Source organism: Strix uralensis, chromosome 3 (assembly GCF_047716275.1).
Source record: "Strix uralensis isolate ZFMK-TIS-50842 chromosome 3, bStrUra1, whole genome shotgun sequence".
Classification (NCBI taxonomy): Eukaryota; Metazoa; Chordata; class Aves; order Strigiformes; family Strigidae; genus Strix; species Strix uralensis.
Window position 1 is genome coordinate 101,254,158 of NC_133974.1, and position 26,486 is coordinate 101,280,643.

General features: G+C 36.8%; 1 protein-coding gene across 2 annotated transcripts in view; it reads right to left on the reverse strand.

Moving 5' to 3' along the window:
- MTA3 (metastasis associated 1 family member 3) overlaps positions 1-26,486 on the reverse strand; it is a 142,234-nt gene that overhangs the window by 68,675 nt on the left and 47,073 nt on the right. For both annotated transcript variants that reach the window (XM_074863600.1, XM_074863601.1), the window contains exons 7-9: positions 16,772-16,874; positions 5,492-5,591; positions 307-495 (exon numbers count right to left, since the gene is read on the reverse strand). In XM_074863600.1, coding sequence (XP_074719701.1) covers positions 307-495; positions 5,492-5,591; positions 16,772-16,874 — 392 coding nt within the window. The remainder of the gene's footprint in view (positions 1-306; positions 496-5,491; positions 5,592-16,771; positions 16,875-26,486) is intronic.

Sequence of the window (26,486 nt, forward strand, 5' to 3'; positions counted from 1 at the left end):
TTGCTGGAACTTTTTCAGATGCTTGTAAAATCCTTGTAAAAATCCTTATGAAAACACACCCGCATGAGACATCCTACCTGGTATTAAACCATTAAACAGATTATCTTCTGTCAACATCTTCCCAAAGTACAGCACCGAACAAGAAAGCATATTGACTTTCAGCCAGATAAGAAGTATATGTATGTTAATTACACATATTAGCTGCACAGATTTCTCCTCTAGCTAATCTTCCAAACCTACAGAAAACAGTTATGCCCACCCATGTGAAACCACAGTAACAGAAAAGTGTACTAATTTCATACTTACAAAGTCTTGTCGAATGTCATTGAAGTCCTTGCCATACTTTTCCAATGCCTCTTCAAATAAACTAGCTTCTGATGCTGACCACTCTTCCATTTCATCTCTACACAAGACAGGCCCTCCAACTGGCACCAGAACACTGATGGCACTGCTCAAATCATAGTTGTGTTTATGCAGTGTATCCATTGCATGAAACTAGCAAGGTGAAGGAAAGAATAAAAAAACGTGTTTAAATAGACAGCAGTCCATTTCAGTTAATGAAAATTCAATGTATTATTTTCTGTAAGCCACGCAAGAAGCCTCAACTAATGCTAAATTTAGAATCTATCTTGATATTGTAGGTATTCTGCTACAGAGCATAAGGAAAATAAATTGTTTATTGCTTAGTTTGGGAAAGGAAATGCCTTAATTAAACGTTTACTAAAAATGACATTAGTTTATTAGTTCTTGCTAATTTTTAAAAAATTACTAGAAAACATTTCTCGAGAATCTTTAGTTGGTAGAAATTGGTTCCAAGTAACCCAACAGAGACAGTGGTATATATTGACTGAGGGGCCATTTTCAATTAACAGAAGTTCTAAATAGTAGCTAAGCAGCTGCCCAGACATTTATGTGCTCAATATTCTCACTGCTCAGGAAGGCAGGCATTTACTGTTTTCATTATCATCAAACTGAAAAACTAGCAAGATTTTTGTCCCTTGCTAAGCTCTTTTGTAAGAGATGGGTAAATGAGGTTTCTTTGGTTAATTCACTTTTTGTTATAAAAGAGGAAAACAAAAAATGAAGAAGTTATAGCACTCTTCACTTTACAGGTAACACTGAATGCTCACATCACTAACCAATGATGAGGAATATGAAAAGTACACAACTACATCACAGATCCACCGGCAGGTAAAACGAGCAACATACAAGAAGCCTTTCTGACACAGCATCCCAAAAGACCCCATCACCACAATCTTAAATTGTTGTGCCAAAGGGGCTGTTAGAGGTATAAAGCTCAGTAAGGTGTGTGACTGTGCAACATCAGTCTCCTACTTATTTGTCCCACCACAGTGATGAGCTGTAACTGTAGCATGCAATGTTTCACACAGCCTTAAACTCACTTTGAGACGCGGCACCCAAAACCTTTCAAGGAACAAACACTCTTGAAGTATGTGTCAATATAGCACTTACAGAGCAATTCCAGTTGAGCTTCTACATACAAATGTACGGCAAATAATGAATTCTCCTTACCTTTTGCCATCTCCTATGAGTGGCTAAAGTCTTTCTCCAGCTTTCAATATACCTCTTTGAAAGCTATCAAGCATAAGATTCTTGAACTGTTTCATCCGCAACAAGTAATGTCAGTGTTACCCTACAATACATCATTTTACTTATGGTTCAAGCCAAATTCACCAATCTTGAGAAAAAGCCACTGTTAAAATGAAGTATTCTAATCTGGAAATATGTAACATAATGTCTAAAATCCATAATCTTCAGATTAGGGAATTTAAAATAAAACCATTGCTTATCATTTGGGCAATGAGTAAATCAGGCCTAAAGACTGAACTCTTATCACAGTGTATGTGTTACCAAGGTTTAAACCTTTGTTTAAATTGCAGCCCTTGTGGAAAAGCAGTACATACCAGACATTTTCCAAGCAGCTGCTAAATCCAATCTACTCACTGATACCAACTTTCTTAAAAATTACAAGAGAAGTGAATAAATCAGGATCTTGATCTTGCTTTATGTTCATTTTTTCCATGTATAATAAACATTTGATTCCATAAAGCTTTTTTTTTGGTATTACTGAAGATTCATAATGAACTCTCTGGATAAGTACTGTCTCCACTGAGCTGTTCTGTAACAGAAGACCACTGATAAGTTCCCATAACAACAACACTTTGTCTTTTGTAGGTTTGTCAGCCCTCACCTGCAATCAAATTCCCACACTGCAGTGAGTAAACTGTGCTAGCAAAAGCAGCCTGAAGACATTACTTGAGCCCAAGACACAAAGTCCTGGAGTATCTCCTTTTCATCTGTTTCACCCAAGGATGAGAGGACTGCAAGAAACAACTGGTGGGTAGCTGACACCTAGGGAGCAGGAGGCTGGGAAGACCTGGCATTGTCTCTCCCAAATAGGAGCTTGAAGGACAGAGGAAGAATGACCCTTCCCTAATAACTCTTGCCCAAAGCATACTGTCCAGCACAGACAAGGGTTCCCAGCAGACAAAAGGTATTAGCCACAGATAGAGGGAATTTCAAGTCCAAATTTAAGCACGTAAAGGAAGAAACTCTCCACCAAAAGCTAAGGAAGGGCTGCATGCAGCTGGGAAGAAAGGGAGTGACAGGGCATGCTGCAAACAAGCTGTAACACACAGCTCACAAACCAGCTGCAATTTCAGTAGTCAGTTAAATTAATTAGACTGAGCTGCCTCCAACAAAGCACTCAAACTAGAAACAGAGTATGGGTTCTATAATTCAATTATATTTTCGGCATGGTTGTCTTACAAGCTACATATATGGAAGTCTAATAAAAATCTTTAAGAAGACATCATTCAAAATGTGAAGGAAAACCCGCTCATACTTTTTGTTTTGAAGTGACATCCAAAACCAGATTTACATCCTTACAGTAAAGTCGCACGGGCTCTTCCAAACAAGCCCACCACAAAGAGCAAGTGATTCCATCAACTTGCTTTGCTTTAACAGCTCTCATTGTCAGTGTATGCACTATGCAATGGTTAGGAATCTGCAACAGGAAGTCCCTCCAGTTTCTTTCTCTTCTGAGAGATCAGTTTTCATTATAAAACACTGCCTCTAAGAAGGCCAGAAATTCAAGTTTCAGTGGGTTGGTTGTCTCACAAATCTTTGTCACTGTAAGAAAAGAACATCTAGTTTCATCTAAGAAGGTAAATACACATTGTTTCACGTCTTTCAGTAGGGTTTTCTAAAAGCACTGGTAGTTTCCTGCCTTGTCTCATTACCTTCCACATGTTTTCAAAATAAGGAAGTAGCATCTCACTTGCTGCTAAGCTGCAAGACCTCCCTATTGTGTACATCCACTCTGAATTTATTCATGTTTATAACCTGTGTATTTATCGAATTTTTTTTTAGGATCACTCTGTTTACAGTCATCTCTAACCGAAACAACTAATTAGGAATACTGGAAAGCCATAGGTGTGGTGTACAGAAATCCCATTAATAGCACTTCAGGTGCAAGGGTTATCTGCCTTGCATTAAGAATACAGACAGTATAATTTTCTTAGTGGCATGCACCTACATGCCTTCCAAAGCGTAAATGAGATAGACCACAAGTTCTGCAAACGTCTGTACTAACTTTAACGGCTGCTCCAAATATGCTCCCAATTAACATGGAATGTCTGAAAGAGTAACTACTATAATGACAAATATGTCTTTTCTTAACTTAGAAGGAAGTACATTGCCAAACAGCAAAAGAGAAGGGTTTTAAAAAGCTGAGGGGGTAGGAAAATGAGAACAGACACAATAATTAAACCTGGGGTGGCTCCTCTGGTGCCTCATTATAAGATATGCCTTTCATTAAGTGTAATGGAACTTAATGGATCATTTGCCATGGAGAAACATTTATACAGCACTCAAACACTAAATGTATCCCTTTATTAGCAGCACTGCACATGTACTTTCAAACAAGATGAAATTGCTGTAAGGATGAATCTAGCCCGTTAACCACTGAATACAGTAAGGAGGACTGCACAATGTGTGGTATTTATTAGAAATTCTCAATCCAACGAAATCTTATAAAATTAAAAATGTTAAACTAAAGAACTACTTTGAGGGAAAAAATAAAGTATTTAAATATGAACAGAATTGTGGTGGTAAGGTCATATCAGCAAGTATGAAACATAAAACTCATTTTGAGTATTACTGAAAATATTACATTTTGCCTTTGCCTTTACTACACTATCGTAGCCCAGACTAAAACAGTTTCCTGTCTAATGGCCTTTGAGTACACTGCAAAATGTTAAGAAATTAAGTATTTTTCTCATCATACTAATGAACATATTTTATCTGGAATGTAAGAACTGCTCTACTGAATCAGACCAGTCATCCATCTAGCCAAGCGTTCTGTCTCTGACAGCAGCACCAAGGGTTGTTACTTAGAGAAAATATGCAGGAAAGTCTAACTACAGTCTGAGGTCAATTCCCATTTCATTCACCAGCATCTACAAACCTTGGGAACTAGCAATGCCAGATGGTACACCTCTCCCTATTCTCCTCAGTACCCATTTATGGAACCATGCTCCACAATTTTTCTAACCCCTTTTTTTAACCTCCTGATAGTGTCTGTTCCCACAAAATTTTGTGTAACTAAATTCCAGGGGCTCTCTAGCTGCTTTATGAGGCAGTACCTTAACTATTTTAATCTGATCTGCTAGTTTTATTGAGCGTTCTCTAGCTCAAATACTCAAGTATCTGATGAATAGCAGATCTACTTTAGCCTTAACTATTTTCATGATTCTGTACACACTTAAAATAAACAATTCCTGCTGATGTCTCTGGAAATCTAAGTCAAACCTGATTCTACGGAACAGTAAGATTTTTTGTTCTCATACAGTTTTCCTGGCATGCTTTTATTACTGTAGCACATCTTGTAATCTCAGCTAATATCAATATACAGAGACAAAATTTTGGTCTCTAATAGATGTATTTTTAATTTCTCTAAAAGATGCAGGTGTTTACATTACGGTGAATGCTTTAACAAACTAAAGAAACATCCTAAGGATATCCTAAGCAAAATGTTCTTCAAAAAGTTGCTTACAAAGTCAGATTGCTTATCCTTTAGTAAATTTACTGACACACACATCTAGTAAGTAAAACATATTATCTAAACAATTTTCAATCAGCTTACCACATACTTTAAATCACACTACTGATGAATTCTACCGAATGAATCTCTATAAAATGTGTATTATCCACTCTGCTGTGCAAATTACAACATATGAAGATATTTAAATAGATTTCAGCTAAACTCAAGTGATTTACAGTATGATTACAAGGGCATCACCAGTAAGCTTACAGAAAACACACAGGATTATCTACCATACCCACATGCACCTTGCACACAGGTATCGAAAGGAAAACAGGTATCCAGAGGACGGGGACTCTGTAGTAATAGATACTGCTGAATTCACAGATATAAAAAAAGTTGTAGGGTTTTTAAGAAGCCACCTACCAGTGTGATGTCTCGGGAAGCAGCAGCTGCACTCATGTGTAAACTAGGTTGCCTGACAGAACTACTGCAGTCCAACGCTCGAGCAAACGTGCCAACCGCACTACAACAGAGAAACAGTAGACAGTAAATGCACAGAAAGATGGAACCTCTTTTTTATTATCAGACTATGTCATATGAATAAAAGTGTGCTTTTAAAAATAAAAGTCACATACTGTTACTCTTAAAATTCAGATCTTTGCTAACAAAGGACAATTTGATAAAGACAAATCACTAAACACTGCAGTAAAAACTCTGGCCTTCTCCCCTAAAAGTAACAACCTACATATAAGAACAACAGCAGGGAAACAAAAGATATTCCACGAATTCTAATGTACCAACTTCTTAATGTACCAATTTTTTTATTAATTATGAAGTTAAATATTCTACTCAGTTTGGGTTTTACAACCATGACTATTATTTTTTGAATTAAAAAACCACAACACTGTTTAACAAATTACAATACAATTTAAAAAGGGAGGTTCACCATGTTTCCATGAAGAACTTAGTAACATTTTATTCACTTCAGTAATGTATGTCTACCACTTCCATTAGTAAGGCAAAGAAAACATATTAGCTTAGTCTAAGGTACCTCCAAAATAATATTTTTGTCACAGGTTTTAATTAATAATGAAATAAATGGATCTCTCAGCCTACTTAATAAAAGCATTCCAGCATTATTGAAATGGACATGTTCTTCTCCAAACCTTTACCTTTTTTTTCCACTTTTGTTGACAAATTGTATATGGCATTTATTATACTTACTAGAGAAACAAAATATAAGGAATGGAGATGAAGAATTAGTGCGATAGTGACTGTTCTAAACTGCAAACTTTTCTTGGAAGCACATCTGTATCATGCACAGTGAATATGTGTATGAGAAATTGACTGGGCTCAGCATATTAGACAAGAATGAGCAAAGATGCAGCGACTTGTGAAAAAGATTACTAACTAATAGAATGGAAATTGCTGCAGTCCTCCGAGCTGCATAATGCCTCTTGAGGTGCATTGTGTCACTGTGATATTAGGAAAGAATTATTTGTTGCAGTTATGACGTAAGTCCTTCTAAATTCAAAGATCCAATACTCACCTAACATTTTTAATATAGTCTAAGCCTCTGGACTAAGGACTGGAGCCTAATTCAGCGGTTACACTCCACACAAGTTACAAATGCAGATTTATACCAGTGAGAAATATCATTGACCAAGATCAACGCACTGAAAGTGTCACATTACTGTGTACTATAAACCCGATATTCAACAACAAAATCATGTAATGTGCATCACAGTTTAACTCACTAAGGTGTATTATTAATCGTGGAGAAGCTGGTAACAACATCTCCTATTGCAATTTTATCTTGAATCTCAAAACATTTAATACTGAATGCATGTTTCAGTACTTGCTGCCAAAAACTTGTAAGACACAGTTAAGATTCAACAGCAGTGATTCACACTCCAGATATTAACTGCTTAAATTTCTAAAGGCTGCGGAATAAATTATAGCCAAACGTTGTTTCACCACCTTTGCTCCCTCTTTGCAGAGATGGCAAATACGTGACAAGAATACACACACACGTACTATTTTCTTTTTAAAAAGTTTGGCAGTACATAAAACAGTATTTGTCCACAAATCAGTCCTGAGAATAAGGCTCTATTGTGAACACATTTCCTGATAGTCAGTCAACCCCTTTAAACATGTTGGCATTGATAAGGGTTGTAGCTAAACAGTCTTTCCTGTGATCCTTCTGTCGCTACTGTTCAAACCAGTAAAGCAGCATGCGGCATGACTGTATTTCCCTTCTGCTGCTACCTACTAGCTTCTTCTCTTCCTTTTACATAATTAACACTATTTTCTTTTGACCATATTTCTAAAATAAAATCAGAGTATGCCATGAAAATTACAAAGAGTATGTCCTCACGAGTCACTCTCTAGCACATCAAACTTTTTAGGTTGACTTCAGAGCCCAAGCATATGTGAATTATGTTGCCCACTATGCAAAGTCAAGATTAAGACACAATATAAAGCTAAGTTTATTTTGAATAAGTGATAAAGAGATAAGAATTGATGCACTAGTTGACATCGCCTCCAGTGCTGTACTGAGTAGGAGAGGATCGCAACCATCAGAGGAACGCTGCGTGGGAGCGTGGGGTACGTGAGTGCAAAACAAATAAGAACCACCATAAAATGTAGGCAGGGTGCCAATTTTGGGGCGGGGGGGGACACGGGACACAACGGGGGGGGGGGGGGGGGGGTGTCTGTGGTTATATGTTGAAATCATCATAACTTCCAGTTCACCTTTCCCTGGAGACTTCTGAAAAACAGTTATTTTTTCAAACAATCCAAGTAAGTGTAGGAATTCTAAAGCATTTGGCTACAAAATGGTAACTAGTCTCAAACCTTAACAGTGACATACAGTGCTCTGTATAATCTAGCCATACAATCCAAACCCAAATTCAATATTAATTTTAGAAATCATTAAAATACCTTATGTTTTATGTTTTTCCATTTAAAATACAGATATGAGGAACATATTGATACAAAGGTCAAACATTTCCTTTGTCATTTTTCCTTGCACGATTTTTTTTTCTAATAATACCACCATCAAAGAATGGTTTTTAAAATGTTAAAAGGAAAAACACTATTGTCTTCACCTACCTGTTACCAAAACTCAGTATTAAGCCAGCACAGGCTGAACAGTCAAACCCCAACTACTCATTTTTTTCTTTTACACACTCTCTTTAATGTAAATGTTCCATTAGGTTAGTAGGATCCAAAAATAACTGTAAATGCTTAATTGAAAGTACATTTATTTCAATAATAACAATAATAAACCCATGTAACCAAAAATATGTGCTCAGCAAGCTGGTCACAAATTAGTTATTCAATGAGTAATTAAAATATTGAGACTTCAAACAGAAACCAACACTCCCCACACTGCCCAAAATAAGCTGAAGCCAAAAGGCATACAGACAGTGAATGACACACATGGCAGAGATGGACAATGATAAACAATTGGTGATAGCTGCAGAGAGATCCCTCTTTGCACAGACTGTAGCAGCAATCAGGTATAAGAGCTTTAACGGCTAGACCAAATGATCCACTGTTACCTTAATTAGGCTTTCCTTAGTTTAATTATCTTAAAGACCAGAACCAAGAACATTCTCTCAAGGACTTATAACAAAGATTATAGCTGACAATCGTACAAACAAATCATGATAATTCAGTACCAGAATCTAAGACCATGGAATAAATCCACAAATTCAGCAAAACTCAACAATATTTATGTCCAAAAAAACCTGACAGTGAACTCTCTAGGGATGAAGTAGCTCATCATCATTTTGTTGTGCCTGTGTGCCCTACGTTCAGGAAAAACTTCAGATTATGTATTGAACACAGAAAATACATTGCTCCACATTTTTTATAACTTAAGTTTAAGACATTAAAGGAACCAATTGTTCAAATTTTTGCATAAGAATAGTATTAATGGTAGCCAATGAAATTGTGAAGCAGCAAATGCAAAAGACTGTTCTAAAGATTCAATTGCTCATCAGTAACTAGTTCTGAAAAGGGACATTGTTTACCAAAGACAATCTGGAACCACTGTGACTATACCTCAGGATAAATATAGTTACTAGTCTCCCCGGTAGCAACAGCAGTCCAGCATCAAATCAGACCCAGAAAGTTCTGGATCCAGGCCAGTAACTCTTTTTTCTTCTACCTTGTATTCTCAAAAACCCAGCTGAGACAGGGATTCTTTTTAATCTGAGGATGTGTATTTTTAAATTGCTCACTTTTATACATTGTTTCTCTGTTTCAGTGATACGAGATGAGTAGTGGATACACTCTGGTCAAATCTGTTTAAAGCAAATTACCTTTGTGCATACATGAATCCACAAATTCACAATTTTCCTCACATATTTGCAAACTAATAAATTGAGACCTATGCTTCACCTCAGAGTTAATGTTTTTGAGGAAAATAATTAAGTGGATTTTTCATGGTTTCCTACATATTAGGAAAGCTTTTTGATTTCCTTATTAATACATCAATGATGTAATAATTCCCTTCACTATGAGTTGGAAACAGTCCTAGAAGATGACCTCCTAGACTGCTATCAATAACACTATTTTACAAACAGTCAATTAATATCTGATTGCTCTGTAACAGAGCCGCGTGATAGTTAAAATTGTGGAAAGAAGATAAAAAATACTCTTCAGTGGAGGTATGCGACATCAGCACAACACTGAATTTGAAAAAGAACCCTGAGATTTTTACTACTGCAAAATCTGACACGAAGAACATATCCATAGTAAAATGATGCTGTTCCAGAAGACACATTTTCCTTGCATTTCCGTCTGTACAGCGCTATGCTTCATTATTACCACTTCAGATACTTAGTGTGCAAAGGGAGATGACATGATTAACATGAAAGTCACCTGTCACTATTCTTTCTCTGAAAGAATCTCAAAGTTAGGGTAGGATGTGGCATTACACATAATGTCCCCTATGCACCACAACTAACCTTCAGTTTCATTACTAAATGAATAGAGGTGGAACATATGTGAAATCTTTATTACTCAACAGAATAGAATCCAATACATACAAGTAGTTTAATTCACAGCATATGATTTAAGTGATCATCTGTACACCATCCTGAAATTTTAGTCACAGAGGAAGAAGTTTACAGCCCCCAAAAAGCAGGTCCATGAAAACGCTGCTGCAGAAATCTTTTCTTTATAATGGAATAGATCAAAATTCATTAAAAAAAATGCAAAAAGAAATTCAGCTCCAAGTCTGAATTAGCCGTTTTGAAATTAATTTGGTCAAGAAGAAATATAGTAACACAAAATGCACAAAGGAATAAACATGTATTGGCCAAGCATGAAAGACAGGCAGAAACGTAGTATTTTTGATACTCATAGTAAACTTGATGTGAACATATTTTTCCTTTTTGTTGCCAAACCATCTGCCTACCATTAGATGCTGTAACTCACCTTGCTAGCAAACATCTAGTTTTGTGAGTGCAGCATTGGCATCCAGATTTTACACCATCTTTATTGCATAATTTTATGTTGCAATTCTGCCATTAAATTTCATTACCTCTTTAATGAACTCCAATTCCTCTCACTTTTCACCACCTAAAGAGAATCCAGAAGCACACTAATACTGAAGCTTTCGAACTAGTGACTTCTATGTATTTGTTTTCATTGACGAGCTTTGGGAGTTTTGTCTGCTGCCACTGACAACACTGAATTATCTTGCAAGAACAGAGTATTACTATCTGAGCACACTTTTAAATGTTTTTACTTATTGTTCTTAGTTGACAAGTGTATTCTTGTCTTCAATATGATGAAAGACACATTGCTAGCTGAAGTTGTATTGTGTTCCCTTCAAAAACAAATACACCTCCATATACCATGAGCACTTATAACTAAATCAATAGTAACTAACAGAAAATTAATATAATCACTGTCTTAGAGAAAATGGAAAAGTGGGAACAACACAGGAAGGATCAAGGTCTAATTCAAAATGACTAACACATAATCTTCCATTCTTCTGTGATTTTCTATCAAAAAATAAACTGGCATTAAAATGAAGACAAATATGTTATGTTAGCCTGTGGTATGCAATGCCATTTTAATTTTAAAGAAATAAATTTTAAGGTAGAGATGCAGTGCTTTAAGGCTCTTTTAATAAGTCTTCAAAACTCTGGTTTAGTTGGAAATAAGCTGGGACCACAAATGTCTGTAAGAAAGCTTGAATTAAGAGATATATTCCCTCCAGAAGACTATGCTGATAATGTAGTTACATGAAGCAGAATAAAAGAAGTTAACTGTTTCACTGCATCATAAAGTACACAAATGGAACTAGAACATACCAAAAATGTATCGGGTAACGAATTATAGACTAAATTAGCAGACAGAAAGAAAATGGAAAAAATGGGTCGGGTCTACGGCTCTCAGCATGTCTGGAGTGAAGCCCACAACTCCTACCACTTCTGAGTCTGGCCAGGTCCATTTTCAATTTGAAAAACTAAAAAAAAAGACAGAACTATTATGTTATACATACAGTAGGAAAGTTTCTATTTCCTAATACTATGCAACTTGGAACAGAGTTAGAAAGAGAACAAGAGATCTCACAAAGAAATTAAGTACTCCTTGTATATTAGGAATGATAGACACTGATGACTGGAGAAAACGGTGCATCTGTATCAGTGTTTTAGTTCAAATTAGGAATGGAGTTTCAAAGCAATGGTCCCCAGTGTCTTTATCTACTGTATCATCAAAAGGTCTCTTGTAGCATACAAACTGGATTTCTGTTAAGTACAGTAGTTCCACATACTCAATAGATATTTAGTCCACAGAACCACATCAGAGTTAGCCTAAAAATAAAACTGCTCAAAATGTGCAAGTGTGGATGCTAGGTCCTCAGCATCAAACATTTCAATTCTACAAATCCACTTCTACCGTATTGTACTATTTGCTAACGTGGACAGATCTAAACTGTTGTGGCAGATTCTCAGAGTCCTGTTCTTTGAAGCTAGTAGACACAGAAGAACTGTTGTCAATATAAATGACGGAACAAAAATTGGTTGATGAAGCTGTATCTTATTTGAACAGAGTAGAAAATGGTGTTGGAATTCTCGTTGCCAGAGTAAAAATGACAGCGCGTTACACAAAAAACAACTCAAAACCAGAATACTTTAATCAGTCTGATGCCTCAAGCTTCACCTACCAGATGCTTTCACTAGTTCGGGCAAGAGCTCTTGCCCAAATTATGCTTCAGTAGTACCAAAAGGTACTTTCAAGATTTGTAAATCCACAGTCAAGCAAGACTACCGAGGGAGCTCAAGGTTAAGGACCTTTCTGCTCAAGTACTCTTACACTTTTTTCAAAATCTCCACAGATTTTTATGGCACTGCTATCTCCAATTTCTGGACAGGATAGGCATATTATTCTACCTTTATATCCAGCAAATTATTGCATACTAGGGCTTACTACCAGGCTCGGACTGACCAAGCATATAAACCTAGAAAAAAGGCCTCTAGTTCCTGAGACAGTAAAAAAACCTTGTAAGACTGGGAAAGCTACATGCCCAAGACCAAATATAAATGTTCTTGCAAACGGGCAACACAAATAGAGAGTATTTAAACACCTTCTAAAGAACCAACAAAGTGTGCTTGTGTGATTGAAAAAGCTAAAGCCTGTAAGAACAAAAGCAACTCTTCCTTCAACCAGAGCAGACTGAAAAAACTGAGAAGAAATACTCATGCCTTTGATGCAGCATGTAAAAAGGATGACGTGAAAATGCTTTTAAAATTTCAAATATAGATAGCATACACACACTTAACCAAAATCACATATAGGAATGCATTTAGGAAAGAGTTCTTATATTGTCAGAATTTCAAATCTGCAAAACTAAACATAACCAGAGGAATACCATTCTCACTGGAAACTCAGCAGGCACAGCCAATGTCCAGTGAACTGCAATTAGGCCACAGCAGAGCTATCTCCTGAGTCTGTAAACACAGTTTACTGTATCATAATACCAACTCCACTGTTACTCAAGCAGCTTTTAGTGGTCCAGTATAATGAAAGCTTTTACCTGCAAGCACACAACATACTGAATTTAAAGCTGCCACAATCATCATAGGAGAATTGTTTCTCCAGAAGTTGGTGAAAATCTGTCTCAGAAGCACTTAATGCAACAGAAATGTGATCTTGCAGCCTGTGAATACAAGCATATAAGAGCTTGGAAATAGCTTCTATCAGTTCCAGAGGAGCTTAGAAAGATGAACGGAGTTTTGTGGAAGCACATCAATAAAGTGGTACCTGAGTAACATCTGATTACAGAAGGTCATTAGTGACTGCCTACCACAAGATCTTGTGGCAAGACAATAAGTCAGATATGACCAAGACCCACTCTGCCATAACAGAAACCTTCTTTACAGAAATTTATCAGCTTCTACACAAATGCAGTCTTGGTCAGGGCACAGCATTACACAGGATGTCTTAAGTAAGGGGAAGAAAAGAGAAGAATTTAAAAAAAAATAAATCATTTATTCTCTGTCACTTCTCAGCAGACTGCTTACTGGTACACTCCTCTGGGAACATTTTCAGCTTCACACTATACTACTTAAGCTCCCCAGAGTGGCTGCAAGATGGGGAGTGGAGGGATGTGAAGGCAATGAATGAACTCTTCAAAAACATACATAACCTTCATGCAGATGTTTTTTTAGAGTACCCCATGATGGTCTGCCCATAGATGTTCAGGTATTATATTGCTCGTAATAGAAGTAGTTCTTTTTCTGGGTTCTGTTCTATGGAGCATCTACCAGGCATTGTGATCTTCTGAACAGATGTGTGCTAACAGCTCTACCCCTCTGGCTTGCTTGGAAATTCAACAGGGCCAGGCAATTTTTACTACTGTATAGAAAGGACACAGCACTACAAAGTGAGGGAGGAAGAAGAAACCCAGGTGGATCAGCATCTGAACTGTAAAACAATAAATCAGCAACTCATTTCACCATACACATAAGCTGGAAAATATAAAGCAACTTCTCTATTTCCTTCCTGAAATGCTTTGTTCAAAATGGAGAAAGAATAAAGAAGAAAAACTGGAAACAACATATAAAGATTATTTACCTAAGAAGATTTGAGACTACACTCTGCAACCAGGTTACAGAAAATACAGGGGATGGAGTGATTCAGCATAAATTAGGTGTGATTAACAGTTCTCTGCCATCATTAAAACAGTACCTTCGTACTATATTTCTAAGTATGAATTACAGGACAGGCGAAATATGCTGTATCTTATGAGTGTAGCTATGTCCTTCAGTAAGAAGTCTATAGAATTTTGAAAGTCAGGTTGGTTTTTTTTTTAAAGTAGAGAAATGGGTTTTTTGGATATTTATGAATTCCAAGGGCTTTGATGTTCCTCTCATAAATCTGCATAATCATATGTTAATTTATAAATTAACCTGGTTACCTGGGATATGGAGAAGGTTGAGGTACTCAACAGCTTTTTTGCCTCAGTTTTCACTGGCAAGTGCTCCAGCCACACCACCCAAGATGCAGAAGGCAAAGGCGAGGACTGGGAGAATGCAAAAACCACCTACTGTAGGAGAATACCAGGTTCAAAAACATCTAAGGACCCTGAAGGTGCACAAGTCCATGAGACCTGGTGAGATGCATCCACGGGTCCTGAGGGAACTGGGAGATGAAGAGGCTCAGCCACTATCCATCATATTTGAGAAGTCATGGCAGTCTGGTGGTTTCTGCTGACTGGAAAAGGGGAAACATAACCCCCATTTTCAAAAAGGGAAAAAAGACGACCCAGAGAACTACAAGCCAGATAGTCTCACCTCTATGCCTGGCAAGATCATGGAGCAGATCCTCCTGGAAACTGTGCTAGGGCACATGAAGAATAAGGAGGTGACTGCTGACAGCCAACATGGCTTCACTAAGGGCAAATCATGCCTGATGAATTCGGTGGCCTTCTGTGACAGGGTTACAGTGCTGGTGGAAAAGGGAAGAGCAACTGATGTCATCTACCTGCACTTGTGCAAAGCATCTGACACTGTCCTGTACGACATCCTTGTCTCTAAATTGGACACACAAGGATTTGAGAGATGGACCACTCAGTGGATAAGGAACTGGATGGATGGTTGCACTGAGAGTTGCGGTCAACAGCTCGATGTCTTGAGTAGAGAGCAGTGATGAGTGGCGTTCCTCAGGGTCTGGTGTTGGGACTGGTGCTGTTTAACATCTTTGTTGGTGACATGGTCAGTGGGAGGGAGTGCACCCTCAGCAAGTTCGCTGACGACACCAAGCTGTGTGGTGCAGTCGACAGGCTGGAGGGAAGGGATGTGCCATCCAGAGGGACCTGGACAGGCTGGAGAGCTGGGACCGTGCAAACCTCATGAAGTTCAGCAGGGCCAAGTGAGAGGTCCTGCACATGGGTCGAGGCAATCCCAAGCACAAATACAGGCTGGGCAAGGAGTGGATTGAGAGCAGCCCTGCAGAGAAGGACTTGGGGGTATTAGTGGATGGAAAACTGAGTATGAGCCAGCAATGTGTGCTCACAGCCCAGAAAGCCAACTGTATCCTGGGCTGCATCAAGAGAAGTGTGGCCAGCAGGTCAAGGGAGGGGATTCTGCCCATCTACTCCCCTCTCGTGAGACCCCACCTGGAGTACAGCATTCAGCTCTAGGGCCCCCAACATAAGCAGGACATGGACCTGCTCAACTGAGTCCAGAGAGGGACATGGGGATGATGAGGGGGCTGGAGCACCTCCCTTATGAGGACAGGCTGAGAGAGTTGGGGTTGTTCAGCCTAGAGAAGAGAAGCCTCTGGGGAGACCTTATAGCGGCCTTCCAGTACTTAAAGGGGGCCTACAGGAAAGATGGGGAGGGACACTTTATCAGGGAGTGTACAGATAGGATGAGGGGTAACAGTTTTAAATTGAAAGAGGGTAAATTTAGATTAGATATAAGGACAAAGTTCTTCACTGTGAGGGTGGTAAGACACTGGCACAGGTTGCCCAGAGAAGCTGTGGCTGCCTCCTCCCTGGAAGTGTTCAAGGCCAGACTGGACAGGGCTTTGAGCAACCTGGTCTAGTGGAAGGTGTCCCTGTCCATGGCAGGGGGGATGGAACTGGATGATCTTTAAAGTCCCTTCCAACCCAAACCATTCTATGATTTCATGATTCTATGAAAATTGAACTGACCAGATTTTTTTACACTAATGAAATACATCACTTCAAAACTTTTATTTCAATATTCATCCAAAATAATTGCACTGCAAATTATTCAGTTTATATGTAAATTGGGCAAGCTCTGCACCCATTTCATTTGTTAACATTTTATTTATTTCTATTCTTAACTTTTATTTTACACTATGAAATTCCAAGTACTATATAATACAAGACTGAAATATTAAATTCTGTTTCATTTACTCTGAAGGGAAAACAGACTGTTTTCTACATTTAAAGTATCAAATTCTACTATAACCTGAAATACAGGGAGTGTAGCATTATTCCAAAACTCACTCTCTTTTTCTCTCTTCTGTATTGGTAGCTTCAATAAATATGCAGAAGGTTATGGTCTGATTTTCTCTTTTAGCTAACTGTGGGAAAGAGAAGGGCTCACAAAATGGCAAACAAATTGAGTAACACGATATAGGGGAATAAATAGTCAGTAGGAAAAGGAAAAGGAATTTTTTTTTATTAGAGGATTTTAATCTTACCGTGCTACAACTAAAAACTGGTCAATCTGACGGTCAGTAAGGGGGCTATCTGGATCCCATACTTTTACTTCCAGCTTTGCCTGTTCTCTGTCATCTAATTCTCCTGTCAAAAGGTAGATGGGACAAAACACTTATTACTCACAATGTTCTTCTCTGTGTATTTCTTGTACTATGTTTAAAAGAGACATTGTACATTTTTAAACACACACACAGTATTTAACAATCAGCAGTTATTCATTTAAATTCTGTAATGCAGCACCAATAAAATAAATCTCTTCCCTTAACATCAGCATTTCAATTTCAGGAGGCATTCTTAGGAGGCGTAGTATCAAAGAACTTTAATAAAATGTGATTATAAACTTGAAACCATTACCTAAGTAACCAGTGGTTTCTTTAAATTGCTTCTCAACTATATCAAAGTTACTGTTTCACTTCAGCCATATTAAAATTAATTTTACACTTAACCAGCTTTAGCAATTAAATTCTATGCAATTTGTATTCTATGTCCCCCAAACAAAAATCATTATGAAAAAATGCTGTCTACCACATTTAATTATTTTTTTCACCTTTTGCTCTGAGTCACTACATTATCTGTATTGTTAACTCACTTCATATTATTAAAATTACTGTGTACATTGACTAGTTATATCCTCTTACAAAATAATATATAAGTCTACAGCACAAGAAAGTTACTATATGCTACATCATCATTTCCCAACTCCATTTGTCTGAACAGAGCAATCTGTGTACATGCAGTGGCCAAAACAATGGTGGTGGTTCCTGAAATTTGTTTTGCCCTGTATTTATTATTAAAAGAGTATGGCATTTATACTGCTTGCGAGAACAGTGAAGTGTGAAGATGCTACAATGATTCAGGTTCATACGGAAGCCCACTATGGCCTGACTACTACACCAGTAACTTCTGCTGCAATATGAGAAACGTTACAGGGGTTGATTAAGTAGGCACGATATATTCTATCGGCATGAGAAGATTTACCTGTGGGATGTGGCCAGCACATCTGTGGCCACAACAGATGACAACAGCAAAATTAAAATCATTGTCCCTCCTTGGTATTTTAGAATATGGGCATGTTCTTCCTTCAATGAACACGTAAAAAACTCCAATGTTTAGCTGGCTGTCAGTACTTGTCTCTGATTTTTATGAGCTACTACAAGAATAAAAACCTGTTCTCAAATACAGCCATTCCATTTCCTTTGAAAATCCAAGCTGTGTAGGTACCTCTCTGAGCATGTAGATCTTTAGTCTATGCTACTTCTTATGACTTAACAAAAAACGCCAGTCTAAACAGGCACAGTATCAAGACATGAAATAACCTGTACCCTTAAGAGTCTGGAGGCAGGCTGCAAACCAAGCACTGGCTCTTCTGAAATCTAATCATATATGGCAAGTTTCTCTAGCACTTTCATCCTGGAAGGAAATGAAAATGCAGTATATATTTATCCCTACCAAATACACAAGTTAGAGCTGCACCGTGCTGTCTGGCTAATGTTTCAGGAACAAATTTCACAGTCACATTCTCAGCAAAACACAGTAAAGTACTTTCTTCAAAGAACTGCCTGCCTAATGGGACTTCTGCTCCTCTTTAAACTCATCCACATCCAGTACTGGAAACCAACTTAATTTCTGGCAATCTTGGGTAGGACTTTATTCAATGGAGTACACACCTGTCAATACATTATTTTTTCCATCTGTGACAGACACATTGTGGGTGATGTTCTACATTTTATAAATAATCTCTGAGCACTTCATTTCAATCTGTTAATATATAGTTCTTAAATCTTATCTTTAATGTTAGTTAACTGTTTCAGCACATCATATCCTGGAGATCATAACAATACTCAGACAGGGTATACTTCTTACAAAGAGTAAACATCATAGAAGCACAGCACAAGTATTCAACCAAAACATGTCACTCTCCTGAATTAAGTTTGCAAAAAGATGAAAAAAACTGCAATACTACACGTCGTACTTCAATTACAATTACTTCTACAAAAAGTCGTTTTAACTCTTGATAAAGGTAAATTTGAAATATTGCCAAACAGTATTTTGTAATGGCAGTAGACATAAATAGGATATGTGCAATGGAACATCTATACCAAAAGAATCCAAACACATACAATATTTGCAATATTAAATATTACTGCAACAATGGCAGTCAGAGAGGTTTCCAGAACATATGTGGTCTCTGCCAAACTGCACTTACAAAAAAAGCTTCATTCCTGATTTTCCCTTGAAATGGCAGGATATTATCACTTAAACAGGAAGAAAAGTAACCTAAACAGATCAATCATGGAGACAGGGAAGCAGTGCTGTAGAAATCTTTGCAAAGTTGAGTTCAGGAATAAAAATTTTGTTTAGTTCCTTTGAATGTGTTGCAAGAATCAGTATAGGAGGATCACATAAGATAAACAGGCCTTCCTTCCAGAGGTCACCTTTAAAACAGTAATTACAAAACCCCCTCTGTTTTCCTTGAGCTGTCTGTCCTTAGTTCATCATGCCTGTACCTTATACTATAGGATTTTTAAGGTGCCAGACCCCTTTAAATCTAAGACGCTATTTCTCTGTTAACATCTCTACATTTATCTTTCATATTGTTGAATTTGACACAGAACTAAAAGACATTGAGACTGAACACGTATCCAAGTTGCCACAGTATTAATTCCTTACATTCCAAATTTCAGGACACAAACAGAATGGGGGAGGTTAATTTTTAACATTTTCAGCCCTGCATATGAGAAGGTTCTCATTCTCTTTTACAAGTGCTCTCTCACCAACATACCAATTACAGATTCTGAGAAGTGCTAGGCAATTTTTTTGAATGGCTGGTATGACATACCAGCATATCCAATTTATTTTGAGCTCTGCTTATAATTTTATTATAGCCAATCTAATCCTGAAGATTAATTTTTCCAGAAAACATTACTAGATGGCCAGAAATATGCCTGGTTTTGTCTTCATCAATCATTCAATGCTTTGTTTCTCTTGGTTCTCCCCTAATAAAAAGCAAAATGTTATTTTTTTCTTAATAAAAAAAAAAAGTTCTGCATTTCAGTTAGTCATTTTAAACAAAGGAAAGCATGATATGCCCCCCACAGAAAACAACTGTAAAAAAAATTTTACAAAACGGAAGTAAATCAAATGAAACTTTTAACTGAATGCAGTTAAGATGAACAACAAGAAATTAAAGACCTACTTCGTCTTCTAGACTTCACTTCCTGCAGATAAATACCCCCAAGGTAATTAGTACATTAGATTCAGTATGATTCTATGTTCTTATAACATATCCAATTGAAAGAAAATAACTTGCAATATGAACTATGAACATTTTCCTAGACCACAATTCTTTTTAATTTTACAGATATATAACAATGCTACAATATTGTATCCTGTTAAGAAACTGAAATAGGAAATTTATAAAAATTGGATTTTTTAAAAATGGTTTTCAGGGAAACAACGCCAATTCCACCTTTAATGACAAAAAATTGATTAGATATCTGACTGAAATATAGCCAGGAAGACAGTTTTTACAGACATCACTTGTCAGGTACAATGCCTTATTTTTGTATTTTGCACAATTTGCACTATTTTTCAAAATACCTTTTTATTCTCCTTTTCAAAAACTAATTTAACAGTCACTTTAATCCAAACATATGAACTAAACACCTGCAGTGCTCAGCTTTCTGAGTGAATCCATTTTTCATGATATGCAAAACAGAGGTACCAGCTGCTGGATCCTTAATCACATGGCACAGAAAATCTGTAGTTGCAATTTTTTGGTCAGACTAGGGCAGACAGAACCATGGACAGCAGTTGGACACCAGACCAACAGTTTGTACCACAGAGTTCCTCCTACTATGGAAATTCATTCAGGGCTTGACACAATCTGTTGAAATGAGCCAGGAGTTTTGACTCATGCAATTAACCTGGCTCACTAAATACCTAAGCACATAAACACGAAGGCCTGTGTAGAACTTTATATTCTTAAAGCTTGGCACATGTCTAAGAAGTAAATTCACTGTCTTCATCTTTGTGCTTCAGTTTTATACCTGTGAAATAGGAATATCTCCTGGCTACGTCACAAGAATGCAGAAGAGGTACTTGTCAGTTCTTATTCCTCCCTTACTCCAGTTCAACGTGCAACACAACAACATTTCTATTACTGAAACAGAAGATGAGATTTAGCAGATAAAGCATTTAACAGGCTTTTGTCAGAACTGTTTGGCAGTATACTAACTGCAGGTAATCCTAAATGTCTTTTTGAACATAGCATCATGTGCTATGTAACATTGTAAAAAAAGGCAACTAATCACTGAAAAAGGTTTCAATTCATGAACCACCTTCTCATGCAGCTACTTAGACCACTTGTCTGTAAACTTCTCCAATTTACAGATGAGAAAAGTATCATTGCATTGGATTTTCTCACACTGTCTAGCTATGAACAAAGTTCCAGACACTAAGCCTGCCTGTTTAAAATCTGAGCTTTCTCCTTCAATGAAAAGTTCATTAGTTCCTCTCTAAAACACTCAGCATCTTCATTCTGCATAAAAAGATAAATTATACAGTCATACAAAGGTTAATTATCACAAAACATCACACAGCTTTTGACAAACAACTGATTGGGGTGGGGCGCATACAGCTTAACTGAGAAAGCTGGTTACCAAACGTCGAAGTAATTGCCACTGGGAAAGTAAGTTTTACATGAGCTATAGAAGGAAAGACACCTTTCAGATCTATGTACAAACTTTATCTACTGACACTCAATGAGTTCAACTCTGCATAAACTGAATTCATGGTAAATAGCTAGCTGACTGTTAGTCTTAACTAACTGAAATTACAACCCTTCTCACTATAAATGCTCTGCAGACATAGAATTCTTACTACTCTTTCTTTTTTTTTTTATGATGTGATTCTCACCAGTACTAACAATCAAAAATCATTCAGAAAAAAAGTTCAAAAATTTACACTCAACTCTGCAAAAAATAAAACTGAATTATGTGCAAATAATTTCTCTCATTAAAGTAACATGAGAAAGCTTAGACTATTTTAAAAGTATAGGCAAAAGGAAAATTATTACATTTCAATTGCAGAACAATTCCATCCCCCTTAGCTTGCCTGACAGATGTATATCCAAGATTTCAATTACTCATTCAGATGATGAGTTGTGTATTTACACAAATCTTATGGTAAAACTCAATTTATGAACATAACGCATGTATGAAGACTAGAAATGAAAAACAAACTATATAAAGACTACACGTATAGAGACAAGTGAAAGATATCAGGTAATACAAGCCCATTATTTGTCTACAACAACTTAAACTGCTACTGAGCATTTTCTAAGACAATAAAACATGCATAGTCCAATTGCCTTCTATGCTCTAGAACTCTAGCCTACCAAACAAATTCAGTCATATTTCACTTGAAAAATCCCTTTCGAATTAAACTTCCTCCAACTCCAACAACCTCAGAGCTCTCTCAGTGCTCAGTCTTGCAGTGCTTATAAATCAACCACTGATGATCAAAGACCTCAAAAGCACTCAGAAGAGCTTTTTAATTCATCATGTTCTAAATTCCTAAACAGAAAGAATTACAGTTGGGCTCAGAACAAACTTAAAAACTGTAACCACGTAGTAATGACAAACTTCTCCATAATGCTGCATCAAGAACGGCTGACTTATGGGAATGTCCAGTGCTGGAAAAAAAGGAACAAATAAGGTTGGCTCTTTCCCAAAACCCTGCAGAACAGTATGCAAAAAGAAACTTCCACAGATCAGAGAACATGGAAGCATAATGTCCTAAAATCACACCATTCCTCACTTTATAGTCCTTATTAAATAGTACTTAGATAGAATCCCCACTGCCACAGAAATGAAATCATAAAAAAGTCAGCCCTTTCATTTTAGCTTTTTATGGCAAATCTAAAGACAATGACCTAAATTAATATATTGCATAAAACTACAAGGTCACCTTCAGTTCAAAGGCAAGGGTAAGTATTCAACTAACAAAAAGATACTTGAAATTCACCTTTATTTTGGAATTAGCTTCTTGTACTCTGATATTTATGAATAAATCTGAACAATAAGACTTGCACTCAGATTCCCTGCCCCTCACCCCCCCATTTTAGATGATATTTTGGTTGGTAGACACTGTGCAGTGGTCTAGCACCCATTCCAATCTGAATACAGAAAGATTGCAACCATTTTTCTGAATTCCTGACATAACACAACCTGAGGCAATACAGTTTTCAGGAAAGCATAGTGAAAACGATTCTGTGTATAATAACAGTACCATACTACATATGATTATTAACAATATTTAAAATACTTGTTTTAGAAAGAGGGATACCACAATGCCTAGACATTGTATTCTTCAGAAAAACCCCACTAAATTAAAATGAAATCTCTGGTTCTGTCTTTTTTTTTTTTTAATAAACTTAATGTTATGAATATGCAAATTCCCTGTGACTATAGTATTCTAAAGATAAACAGGACTATTCATTTGCATAAATGTAAACAAAACATAGAGAAAAACTTCTTTAGGATGAAATGTATTTTGATTTATTCAAATGCAAAAAACATTTCACCCGCATCTGATATTTATTCTGTAGAAGATGAAAAACAAACTTAAAAGAAAAATCAGACTTACAATAAAACAGCAAATGAAACAAAAATCTCAACTTACAATAAGTCCATTTAGGCAAAGTTACTGAGGTAGAAAAAAAACCAGCAAGGTCAATTAAACTCTAAGATGTTGCTGCTTGAAAGGTGATTTGAGTGCTCACTGCGATACATTATTTGGGATAATAAGCACATACACAGCATACAATAAATAGCTGTATCCTTCGTAAAACTGCCTACCCAACAGAACTCATTTAGTATTTGAACAATCTCAGCCAATGCTCTACAGCTATTATTAATAAAGACATCTTTCCGACAGCAATCATGCACAACCTTCCACGTCAACACCGCAGCACAGACTATTAACGTTGCATTGCAACCAGAAGGCAAAAAGAAAAGACAGCTACTTTAACCATTTCCTTCAAGTTATTGAAAATAGGAGGTTCATAACAAACATAAGAATGAGAACAGATGCTTAAGTCTCCTCAAGAAGCTAAAGACAGTAGGAAATCATGGCTCTCTTGTTATAAAGACTAAAACTCCAACTGACTTTAAGCATAAAGCAAATGAGAAAGGCAGACCTGCTTTTACAATTCAGGGCAGGGACAGGGGTAAAAAAGACCAAACAATCCCCAAGCAGAAAAACTGCACAGCTCACCTCAACTGTTGGACAGATTTTATGAGCTAATTGCTTAACAGAACCATTTCCAACTCTTCTAATTTACCATCTCACTGTTAACACAGAAGTTGTGAGTGATCTGAGAATTGAAGCTCAGAAATTTCTATTACCACATTATCTAAGAATAGCGTAAGTATAGTAGGTATATAAGGAAGAACCAACATAACCCATGTAACTGCTTGTTTGATCAAAATTATACATGCACTTAATACCTCAACGAATTGTACCGAAAGGCAACAAACATTTTTAAATAGCATTACTGAAAAGACTTCATAAAGTACTGTTTTATAATGCAAAGCTTCCAAATACCTAACTGAGCTTCTGTAGTATATGTGGCTGCAATCCTAAACTACAGATTTCCCTTGCATCTGCAAGGTTAGGCAGAAGTAAATGAAGTCTTTACTGAAAACAGGCACAAAGAGGCCATTTACATGTGCTTTATCTGATTTATAGTAAAACTGATAAAAGTCTATAAACAGGCATTTAATTGGCCAGCACATAAATCACTAATTCAGCTCCCTGGAAGAGAAATTGGCAAGACTGATGTAAAGGATATTATAATCCTATTAAAATCTGACATGAACAACATCGTAAAGAGTATTTTACTATTTGTGATAATCATGCATTTGACAGTTAATTATGCAAAATTTACTCCACTGAGCTTAATAACAAGAAAAAAAGTCTACAAATCAGACAAGTGACTACCACATTTAAATTTGCCTCAAGAAACAGCTCCTTCTTTTAGAAGATATTACAGAAAAAATTTCATGTAACTCAAAGGCAAAAGTGCAATCAACAGAAACTCCATATAAGAACAAAATATGTTTGAGTACTCATAAATGGGAGTTATTATAGTATTTATAACAGTTTATTCTGGTGTACTACTTCTGTTGAGATTAATCTCATCAAACCTTAACCGTCCTCTGATCTATTTTACATATCCATCTTCAGCTGATATGAATCAGGTTTAGGCAACATTCTTCTCTGACCATAAAGGTAAGTCTTACTGGGTTAGCACAATCACACCTTTTATGTCTGGTATTCTACTGCAGCTTCCACAGGTAGAACTCCTGAATTGGCTTTTTAGATCTTTTGTCCCACACACTCCTTCTGAAAAATTCATTAAAACAGAAAGCCATCATCTTTTAGTTGACTCAATCGCCCTCAAAGACCTCTCTGCTTCTGGCATATTCTGACTGGTATTGAAGTTATCATTTGTTTTGCTGCTAACTTATTAGATTTTCCAACAACGTTGAAGCTTCAATGCATTTCAGACTGAACTTGGTGGAACAGATTTCTACAAGGTTCCTGGGCATCCACTTTAAGCAAATGCGAGTTAGGCATAAACATCTCCTTTCATACTTGCTCCTGAAGGTAGTTTTGGCTTCAGAATTTGAGCTTTGACTTCTCCTGTCTAGATCCCAGTAAGGTCACCTTGAGTTACCAGGAGATCTAGTTTTAGACAACAGGCTATGGACTCTCAAACTGCTGTATGTAGAACAAGAGAGGTGTACTACACAAACTAGTCCCTCCATCCCATCCAAAAAAGTAATTTATGGCTGACAGCTTTCTCCATGAAAATCTTTTCCTCACATACCAACACACCACTCAAAGAGCCTAAAGCTGCTGCTGTCACCTTCTGTGTGCGCACAGGAAAAGCAATTCTTTCTTCGATGATCTTACCTACGCAACTAGTTTTGCACTAAATCCACTAATTTATTCTTGTAATTGCAACTTGGTTCACTCACAAAGGAAATATTAACATGGCCTCAAAATCATCAGTCCTCATGATTTCTTAAACCCAGTTAAAAACAAAAGGCTAGACATATACTATTTGTGAAATACTGAACTCGGGAAGAAAAGAGGCACTATTTTCTTCATTTTATTTTCTAAGAACTGCCTATTGTATTAACATGCCCAGATCTCATATTCAGCAATTGTCATAAAACTGATCACTTAGCACAAATTACAGATCATATTTTCCGAAAACTGATAGGATGCTAAGACACAATATTTGTTTATCCTGTCAGACGTTTCTCATAGCCACACATCATCATCTTCAGAGTCTAACAACTGCATAACTCTCTAATTTTTAACTTAAATATCTGAATACAGAATCTTCTGAAAAATATTTCATATTGACCGATTTTAAAAAGGCCTGATTTTTATCTTCTCACAAGAGAATGCAATCATTGCAACTACATCAACACCAGCACACAGACTTTTGACAAGAAAATCAGATGCACCATTCAAGCAACTCCTGCAGGTCTCTGGCTAGTATGAGCGATTTTTCAATTCAGCAGTGGTTCTTCCAATAAATGGGAGTATTATGTGCCACGAAGTAACAAAACAGATCCCTCCTCATGAGATTACAGTTGGGTTCCACTATTCTAAAAC